The sequence below is a fragment of the Mytilus californianus genome, unplaced genomic scaffold (assembly GCF_021869535.1).
Source record: "Mytilus californianus isolate M0D057914Y unplaced genomic scaffold, xbMytCali1.0.p SCAF_14, whole genome shotgun sequence".
Lineage (NCBI taxonomy): Eukaryota > Metazoa > Mollusca > Bivalvia > Mytilida > Mytilidae > Mytilus > Mytilus californianus.
Genome location: NW_026262626.1, coordinates 14,191,447 through 14,202,784, shown reverse-complemented (window position 1 = coordinate 14,202,784; position 11,338 = coordinate 14,191,447). Strand labels below are relative to the sequence as shown.

At 31.1% G+C, this 11,338-nt stretch overlaps 1 protein-coding gene across 1 annotated transcript; it reads left to right on the top strand.

The window, feature by feature from the left end:
- Positions 1-1,289: 1,289 nt before the first annotated feature.
- Positions 1,290-10,919, top strand: LOC127724254 (C-type lectin domain family 6 member A-like). The gene is made up of 6 exons (XM_052231192.1): positions 1,290-1,321; positions 6,258-6,624; positions 7,747-7,820; positions 8,861-8,945; positions 9,694-9,909; positions 10,834-10,919. The coding sequence occupies exons 2-6, from the start codon at positions 6,270-6,272 to the stop codon at positions 10,839-10,841; spliced, it is 738 nt and encodes a 245-aa protein (XP_052087152.1). The 5' UTR covers positions 1,290-1,321; positions 6,258-6,269; the 3' UTR covers positions 10,842-10,919.
- Positions 10,920-11,338: the final 419 nt, after the last annotated feature.

The following is an 11,338-nucleotide window of genomic DNA, read 5'->3' as shown; positions in this document are numbered from 1 at the left end:
TAGGTACGCGTCTTGCGCTATTAATTTCCTTCAAACTCATCCATAGCGCTCAAATCAGTTTGAATATCAAATACGAAGTTGTACAGCATAAAAATTGAAAATAAAAGGTGAATGTTTTCCCTAATACGGTAAAACATATCTTTTCCTGGGAAGGGAAACTCTGTATTTTGAATAGTTCAATAGTTAACATACGGTAAATTTACAGAAAATGAACCGATCAATGATAGTTCAAGACAACTCAGTGTTGACTACTGGGCATGTGGTACCATCGGAGATGACACGTCCAACTAGAAGGAGCATTGGATGAATAGTTAATAAAAACAAATACGAGGCCTGTCATTCTTCTTTCTAAGACTCATATATGGGCAATGAGACCAATGAAAGTAATCATGTACAGTATAAACTGAATCATATTTGGACAATATTTGTCCCCTCATATATGTTAATATCAATTTACAAATTATAAGATGTGGTATAATTGCCATTGAGACAACTCATCACCAGAGACCAAATGACATAGAAGTGAACAACTACAGGTCACCGTACGGCCTTCAACAATGAGCAAAATCATAATGCATAGTCAGCTATCAAAGGCCACGCAATGACAAATGTAAGACAATTCTAACGTTAATCTAACATGTATGTACAAAAAATGAACAAAAAACAAATATAATATACAGCAACAAACGACAACTACTGAATTACAGGGTCCTGACTTGTGACAGGCAAATACAAAACATGGCGGGGTTAAACTAGTTGCTTGCGCCAAATCCTCCCCCTAACCTGGGACAGTGGTGTAACAGTAAAACATAAGAACAATCGATGTCTGTTTTTCTAGTACCCGTGTGATTACGGATATAAAGTACAAATCCATGTTATTCCTAGTATTTACAAATTTAAAGTACCTACTTTTTAAGTATAAAATTTGAAAAGCATTCGTGCGAACCTGTTGGGGATTCTAGCGATTCTTGGAATCCTAATCTGCAAGTCTCCTCTGAAGACAAAATTGTAATGCGTAGAGTACTTGGGCAATTGCAAACTTTATAAGTTTTATATCATATCGACTGATGATTTAGGTTTTGCAACAATTAAAGACAAAATCTGTACATAAAATATATATATAAACATATGTTTTTTTTTCACAGAATTTTTTCACAATGCGCTCTTAGAATTCACTTCCTTCTTTCAAAAGGTTAATCTTTATATTGCGTGACAAATATATGAAATTTGATTCCCAAAACTAAAACAATATTTTTTTTTATATATACATTCAAAATCACACTCTAGAATATCTCTTTATTCAGTGGTCATCTGTCAACTGGTAAGTAAAGCTTTTTTTACTCTTTCAATTTTCTTTGTTTATTTCTTCATTTTGTCATTAGTTTCGTTTTAAAAATGTTTTTCTAACATTTCCTTGAAAGAAAATTTGTATTGATGGTTAGGGTTAAGGTTAGCTTTCCTAAAATGGCATGTAAGTTAATGTAGGCATTATGCGACTCTCGACTTCTGCAACCGACGTCCTTAATCAAATCACATGGTCATCTTTCCTGAAACTAGATGGTTAAGTTTTTTTTTAACTTTGTATGATTGATGTATGCGAATTTCCTAACTAAACTCGTCTTACTTGATCTCGACCAAAAGGGGAAAACGGCAGCCAGAGTTATCTTTATTCTGGTCGACTAATTTCTAAAAAGAATTTTCTCTTCTGAGGCTACGATCTGAATATTTTTTCCAAGATTTAATATTGGGAAGCCATTAAAAACATTTCACTTTCAATATAAACCGGGGGCATGTATCGGGTCATTGTTGGCACACAGTTACCAATGACATATTGGCGATCCTTATTTAGTTATGATAGGAGGAACATGTGCCTGAATCAAGCAATCTTTAATTCTAATTAGACAATTATAATACATGTTATCCACTCATTTTTTAAAACTTTACAATATTAATCATTGAAGGTTCTTCTAGAATAGATTATCGCTTAATTTTGATCAGGTAGTTAACATAGTGGTAATGATTGCTCACGTGTACATAGGAACCTATGACATATCCTGTTATTGTTTTTTTTTTAAATATGCTATAAATGTAAATCCAAAAAACTTCAAAGCAATAATCGTGTTAATATACGAAAAATTGTCAACAAGCAATCTATATAAAATTCCGAGTTGTGATAAATCATTGACCTCATGATCAGACGTCGCCCAAAATATGTGTTTGCTTCTGAATAGCTTATAGATAAACACAAAATAAACTTACCGTTTAATTCCTTTTTGGCAACGGTTATGGTCTATATAATTTTTAAGCATGTACAAGTCAACTAGTCGAGATTTTGCATAATTCCGCCATTTTACTGAATTAACTGTAATTTCATGGATATATAACTCATAAAAAAGAGTATTTTATATTTGTTTTTTATTTTTTATCAATTTTATTGCAAATTTTAACATTTGTTAGATGAATATAGAACAAACCGGTACCTAATCCCAGCCTTGTTATAATAACATAGAACAAGATATTACTTGTAAGTAATCTAAATTTTGAAATATACCATGTATACATAACTTCATTATTATGTATCAATAACTTCCTTTGTAACGTGCAATAAAGACCGATCTATATTTTGGAGAGAAAAGCAAAGAAATAGATTGTTTGCGACAGTAAACATGTATATACATATATTCCCAGGGAAAACTGTCTAAGATATAGCATTCAATACACCTGCCAAGATACTTTTGTTTTGTAAAATTTATACAAGCATAAACAAATTAATAAAGCATACATATGGCTATAAACATAAAGCACGAACAAAATAATAACAGAAAAAGCATTTAACGATATAACATACATGTATACGGTGGTGTGGATAATGCTAAACTATACATACTCAGGTTAAGTAAGTTAATGGTATAACATGTATAAGTTTCTTTAGTATAACGGAAGCCTGGGGTCCTAACAGAGATTGGAGATTGAAAAAGCTGAATTTAATAAAACACATCTTCCTAGTTTGAGATTTTCTCTGATATAATTTTTTGGTTCTATAAAATTTACTTAATTATCACATAGTTCTGTTCTATTAAAAGTAATTTGTTCAACCATTTTTTAACTTTTTTGATTTTCTTATTTGCTGTTTTTCATAAATATCCAAATAAATGATATGAATGTTTATTGGAATTACTTTTTGTGTTTGGTTAGAAATTCAATCACAGAGATTATGCAAATGTTTTCTATTTTATGGTATGTCCATAATATATGCCCAATATCTTCTATAGCGTCACTGCAAAAGTACATATATGATTTTTAAGTGTTCAAGATTCTGTGTATTATTCTATACTGGAACCAATGAAGTTTTGAACTTTTCGTGTAGTAAAATAGCATAGTGCGCACATTTTCCAATCATAATTTTCATTCCATTTTAAGGATCATTTGTTTTCAAAATTATCTTTCGTACTCTTTTTTTTCTAATAAAACATCATACAAATCTTGTGGGCAATTTTTCGAAATGTTCGATACAAAAAAAAAAGTTTTTTGAAAGAATTGGTGACTATGTTGTCTGTAGACATATTATCATTGTGAGTTTCATCATATAATAATTTAAATTTCTTCTATGCTGACATTATCATTTAAAAACTCCATTTCACGCAGATTGACTGAAAAGTGTACTTTCCACACATTGCGTCTTGACTATATTTTGTATTTATTTTGAATATATGTTTAACTTCAACAGCATTATTTTTTTTTAAAGTGCATAACTCAACATTTAATTCTAGAAAGTTTAAAATATATATAAGGGTCCACTTGGCTCCAAATCGCCCCTTTTCCTTTGCGTGTTCAATTCTGTTACAACATATTTGTGTAAAGATGACAGGGTACAATTTTCTTGACCATAGATATATTTGGCTATTCTGCTTAGTTCCCTGTTGTTCATTTATCTCTATACCATTGTACTTATTTATACGTCCTTTGCCTTCAAATTTCCATGTTTGAGCGTTCCGGGTAGAGGTTAAGCGAGAAAAGCGCTTCGGACGCACACAATGTATTGAGTAATATTTGTACTTACATGTATTTTCTGTAGTAGTCACACAAATGTATCTGTCTTCTTTATTGATAACTAATCGTCAAAGAACGACTCATCAATGGATTTTTACTGTTTAATATTACTGTCCGAGTTCGTACCTGTTTTCAAAGCTTGGACCAGGTTATTCCTATTGTTTTTTTTTTAAGTCTTTCGACAAGTGATGTTATAGTTCATTCGTGATAAAGAATATGCACATTTATCTTAACTTTAACGTTTAGTCATGCATTAAGGGCATATGTCGCTTCATCTTAGGATTAAATTTCGGGATTCCTATTTCTATCAATATACTTTGACCTTGTATGTATATATTATATACTTTGTATCGTACACTGAAAACTTTTAAACTGTATCGGATGTACATTTAAAATACATAGACCGGAAGTAGATATTTCCTTATTTTGCAGAAGGGTTGATATCTAAACATACCAAAAAATAATGAAATGTTGTTTAAGCAGCTTTCAAATTTCATAGAAGAAATTGTTAAAATTAATTGTACAGTGCATGCAGTGTCATAAATCTAGCTTTCTCATTCTTCATTATATAGTGCGTTTCTATTTTCGTTGCTAGTCAAGTGATATAAACCTTAGTGACATTAAAACAATATCATATAACAATTCGTTGATCATTATCATACAAACATATTTCCTTAAACATTTTAACCTCATTTTTTTTCCTAAATTATATGCGTAAAGCATGCAAGAATTTGCTGAACATCTTATGTTATAACAACTTACGACTATTAACGTCATAATTCAATAGCATACAACTCTAAAATGGATCTCATTTGTGATTGGTCTATTTGAATTTGAATTAATATATGAATCGAAACGCCGTTGAATTTACAATTAGTCTAGATTAATTAATTAAGACAAATATCTTTGGATCGAATGCCTACGATATTCCTTTTTAGCTATCTTATTTCTGGTGAATATTTATAGCAATTAATTATTATCCATAACTAGAAGACACCCGCAACACCGCAGGTACCTATGCTTTATTTTAACCTGGATGTTTAGTATTCGTATTATCATCTGATAATGTCATGCTGATTGTAATGTGCAGTTTTCTCTGCTTTCAAATCTTTCTGTTTAAACCCGTCCTATTCTTCTTACTACAATAAACTTACTATCAACTAAATTCAATTGTTTTACTTATCAATAAAATTTAATAGTGGTATTGAGGTGGAAGGAAACATACTTGTTAAATAGTATATTTTAGTGTAACATAGATATAAAACAACTACTGGAAGAATTCCAGGTTCTCCTGATAGAGGAGGGATTTACAGAAGGTAACAGGTGACATATACTATCGGTATCGGTATCGGATTCGACCCGGAACTTGTTAATTATTGGTAACATCAACTATGTGGGAAAAAAAGGACTGGAATGGTGAATTTTTTAAACAACACCATTGTCCTATATAAGTTATATATAAAGTTGGATTCTTTGATTCGTCGTTTTAACGCCATGCCGGCTAACAAATCGGACCTCGTTATTTTAGTAGTATAGATTCTGATGTCCATCACTATATTAAAAATTCTGTTTAAAACCTAGGACACTTCAATGACAATAATTAACTTCAATTAGTAATAGTTTACGTTAAAGAATATGCGGGGTAAGGGAGAGAACTCTTTATGTCATTTAACATTGCTAAATATACTATAACTACCTTAGAATACGGCATGATTTTACAGTAGTCAATTTTTAAAGCTGTCAGTTCTTCTTGTAAATATGTACCTCATGTAACACACAATCGACAATTCCTTATCTGAAACTACTAGAAAATTGATTCCTTTAAACAAATATCGAATACATTAAGTTTGTTTCCATTTCAGAAACACTTGACATGTATTTTTTTATTTTTCTTTTGCAGTCAACAATATTTATAATGACTACAAGTTTTTATTCAGTTTTTCTTCGACTCATGATTTGAGATTTTGAGATCACTTGGTTCTTCCTTTTTTTAAGCAAAGGAAATGATAACGAGTTTGTTCAAAGTTCAGTGATTTAATTAATTCACAAAGGAGTTTGTTCAAAGTTCAGTGATTTAATTAATTCACAAAGGTACTTTAAAAACAGGTGCAATATATATGTGTGTTTGCGTATTTTATATCCTTTATCCGAAAATGAAAGAAAAATCTTCATGTTCGAATTACATTGTCTGTACTCTTTTCTTTCAGTACAAAAAGAAAATGATGTTGATATTAAATATCATTTTGCTTCTGCTCATATCTGTGGAAGTGATTGGTCTTCCATGTTTAACCAACGAATCCAAAGAAGATTTCGATAAATCCAGAAAAGCCCTAACAGTGGTGCAAAGCGATATCGGAAAAGTTGTCAATACATTGGAGAGTAACCACCAACATACTATTACCGCTTTAGAGTCAGCTCTTAAGAAAACTGTCTCTATTATGGAAAATAATGTTAAACAGACTACTGGTGTTCTGAAGAACAACCTCGGAACATTTAAAACTACACTGAACAACATGGGTGAGAAGATAAAGAAACTTGATACAGATTTCAAAGTGTTGGGAAAAGATTTTCGAAGTAAGTTCAGTAGTATACAATATGGTGTTTGAAACTGCATAGTTTCTTATATTTATCTATGTAGCAACTTACTATAAAATACGACAGTTAAACATGTTAAATAGTCATTACACTTCCATTCATGTTACTAATTTTCCGTTCCTACAATGTAGACGGTTATGTACAATAGGCTTTTTGTTAAGGAGAGGACATGTTCAAGTTGTTTAGATAATATGCTCGTGTTTGCAATAACGTCTCTAATTTTAATGATGAGAATAGTTTCATGACTTTAAAAGTTTTCTAAATCATATTAAAGATATACAACATATTATTCATTTACGGCAATTAAATAAAAAGGTTGCATTTATCACCCAGTCTATCAAGGAAATATCAGTAACTTAATATTTTTGATGTTTTCCTACAAGTCTTTCATTTATACTAAATGAACTGATTTTGAAGGCAGAACGTAACCTATGGTTGCTAACTTCTACGTCATTTAGTCCCTAGTTAAGATTTATCGCATTGGGAATCATACCACATCTTCTTATTTTCAAACTATTGTAGTTGTCTTGAACTTTGAAATTATATAAACTTCATTGTTCGTTTTTCTATTCTAAACAATTATCATTTGATTCAATATTTTTTCGGAAAAGACTTGAACTGTATGTGTTTGTTGTCCCACTGATCATGCTGATAGTGATTAAAAATGATGAGTTAAGTGATCCCATGTGCGCAAACATCTAGTTTATTACGTCATTGGATCGTGGTATGTCCTAATTCAGGACCCCGATCAGAGGTTATCGAAATTATATCTTAAATGTTTTTGTCAGTAAGAGAGTTTTGTGTTGAAGGCAGATCACTGTTACACTTATTTGCGCCTTTTATAGGCTTGGAAGTGATTTTGATGTGGATATTTTGTATATTTTATAAATACTTTTCTGTTGAAAGCTGTAGCCATTACCATTTGATGTCCTGTTTACAGTTTTTTTTTTATTTTCTCCATTAAGTTAAAAAGATGTGTTTTTTTATACAGTACCATCACTATCTTCAAAGTGAACTTAGTCGTCTCAGTCTTTGTTTGATTAACTGTAATTCTTTCTGTTGTTTTTAAATTGTTGTTGTTATATTTATCATTATTATTAGAAACAAAATGGATCAAATATGACGGACATTGTTACTACTACAGTACTGAATCTACAGATTGGTTTACATCAGAGGTAAACAAGATTTCAAATAAATAGATGTATTGACTCCTAACCTTTAGATTGCCATATAAAAATTCGCATCTGTATAATTAAAGCAAGATGCAAGGAGACAGCAACCAAACACACACAATTCAAAAGATTTAAATATCACCAAATGGTCTTGAAAAAATATCGAGGTGTCAATATCATTACGCTTTTGAACGGCCTAGCCAAGACAAATGTTTCTCCCAAAAATAGATTTGGAATGACATACAATTTCATAACGGATTAACATAAAACAAAACTATAGACAACTGCTGTCCAGGTTTCTAAAATGGCAGACACGATCAATGTAGATATGTCGCCAGATTAAAATATTCTTTTACTTATGCATCCCGCCAATGTCTGGTTGTGCTGTGGTCATTTTTTTATATTCTTGTCTTTCATTATTGCTTATGTGCTTTGTCTATATGCTATTTTGTTTGTCTTTGATGACATATTTGTTTGTTTTTATAGTGATTAAGATTATAACACGATGTTGACTGTTGTACCCCTATTTTGACATTTTTGCCTATTATGTCTGTTTGTTTTGTTCACACATTGTTGTCAATATAATGGAATTTTATGAAACTGTCATACAAGTGAGAGGTTTAGCTAGCTATAAAAACATAAGGAAATGCTTGTACCAAATCAGGAATATGACAGTTGTTTTCCATTCGTTTGATGTGTTTGAGCTTTTGATTTTGCCATTTGATAAGGGACTTTCCGATTTGAGTTTTCCTTGGAGTTCGGTACTTTTTTATTTTACTTTTTATGCACCAAATCCCTTTTTGTTCTGGATCATCGGAATAAACAATTGTAATAAAATGTAAGTAAATTTAAATGTACGATCTACATTTCGTATTGTTATAGTTTTGTTTTCTGACGACGTTGTAATGTTTTACAGCAATTTTGCCCTGGTGTTGACTTTATTTGACATAATATTCTTTTTAAATTATTGTTGCCCATCTAATTATAAATGCAATGTGACGGCATTAGTAAAAGTAATTTTACTTATTTTTAAAAATGTGCAGAGAAAATGTAGAGAAATTGGAGGATACCTAGTAAAAACCGACAACGAGGAGGAAAAGAAAAACCTGTATTCAAATTATAACAAAAGTAAGTGTGATAATTTAGTTGTTGAACACAAACAATCTTTATGATAAACATTTTGATTTACTTTTGTATTAAATTGACTTCTTTTGTTCGTTCTCATCGTCATATAAATTGCAAAATATATCTAAAAGAAATGATACGAAAATTATTGGCCATAATTAACAATTAAAATTAAGAGGAATGTTAAATTGGATGTAAATTTAGCTTAATCACAGTACTAAGTTGCTATTATTGGGAAACAATGCAGAAACAAACATGGAGCTGGCTTGTCAGTTACTGCTAGTAGTCTGTTGTTATTTATGTATTATTGTCATTTTGTTTATTTTCTTTTGTTTTCTATTCTGACATCGGACTCGGACTTCTCTTATACTGAGTTTTACTGTGCGTACTGTTGTGCGGTTGTTTTTCTACATTGGTTAGAGGTATAGGGGGAGGGTTGAGATCTCGAAAAACATGTTTAACCCCGCCGCGTATTTGTGCCTGTCCCAAGTCTGGAGTCTCTGGCCTTTGTTAGTCTTGTATCATTTTTAATTTTAGTTTCCTGAACTAGTATACATATTTGTTTGGGGGCCAGCTGAAGGACGCCTCCGGGTGCGGGAGTTTCTCGCTGCATTGAAGACCCATTGGTGGCCTTCGACTGTTGTCTGCTCAATGGTCGGGTTGTTGTCTCTTTGACACATTCCCCATTTCCATTCTCAATTTTATGTACAGTCGATACCTTGCATATTAACAATGTCTTGTTGTCTCATAGGCTATTATTACTGGATTGGTTTGACCGACCTCAAGGAAGGAGAGTTTCGTTGGACATATGACCAGAGTAAAGCTGTGGTTAAAGATTGGTATCCAGGTTATGGTTCGAAAGGAACAACTCATAACTGTGTGGCAGTTTGTAAACATGATAATAAATCAAAACCGTTCGACTACCCCTGCTCTTCTTCGCATCGATACATCTGTGAAAGTAACTTCTGTAAGTAAACTTGAGTATAATTTTACAATACTATCCGTTAAAAAGTAGTTTACTTTATCTGGTACATTCCATTGTTTGTTAGGCGTTTCGATCTGATAATATTAAAAACAAATTACATGAACTGAAGTTGAACAAATTTAAGACAAGGTAAATAGTAAATGTCCATCTATTTTTTCATTTCAAATTGATCATTTATTTTAATTTGTGATTTAAAATTATTCTGGAAGGACTCTTAATGGTAATATCGATATTTTTTACAAGATCTATACGAATGACCGACAGAAGAAATGGGTAAGAAGAGGGCTTGCACATTTATAAAAAGCAAGAAATTTGTCTCGATCCTTCAAAAATATTTGTTTACGCAAAACTATAAGAGTAGACAAAATGGAAGTCAGGATCCTGAATTTCAGTGGTTGTCGTTTGTTGCTGTATATCATATTTGTTTTTCGGTTTTTATTTCATACATAAATAAGGCCGACAGTTTTCTCGTTTGAATTGTTTTATATTTGTCATTGAGAGGCCTTTTATAGCTTACTATGCGGTATGGGTTTGGCTCATTGTTGAAGGCTGCACGGTGACCTATGGTTTTTAACTTCTATGTCATTTGGTCTCTGGTGAAGAGTGGTCTCATTGGCAATCATACCACATCTTTTTAAATATACATGTATATTGAAAAAGATATGATTTCGATTTCATACAAAAAACAAAAATGTTGGCCGTAAATTAGGGCATGGGGCTAAAACCTTGTTCAAATAACTTTGACATTCCTGTTTTCCTCTTTTTTGCCTGCATAATCATTGTGCTTTATTGTTATGAGAACACAAAATATTATAATGTGTATGTGTAGTAAACAATTTTGAAAGCATAGTAAACATAAAATAATGGCACAATTTGCTTTTTTCATTTATATATTTCTTTTTTTAGGTTTCTGAGACTATTGTCCCGCTGAAGAGTTTTTGATGATAAGAAAAAAAAACTTCTTTTCTTTAATAAATTATCTTTTCAAATTATTTCATATGTTTTCATTTGCCTAGTTTTTGTAATAATTTTGTGAGGTTTTACAATGAATACTTGATCGTTTTTCAGGTTTCCAAACATTTCAAGCCACAAACATGTATCTATTTTTGTATAAACATTTAAATTCAATGCAGTCCTTACGCATGTTAAGTGAAGCTTTGTATTCATAGATTCTACCACCAAAAAAATGTATTCATTGGATATAGTTTTAAAAAAGGAAAATACCGTAATGTATACTCAAAAAAAGAAATAGTATAAATATTCTTAAATGAATACAGAAAGAAATTTAAAAAAAACTATATAAAACCATGCATTATGTAAAAATGTAAATGCAAACTGTTTTTAAATTATCATACCAAACTCGCAGTTGATAGTCAATATCGGTATACACTAACAGTTTCACAAATATGTT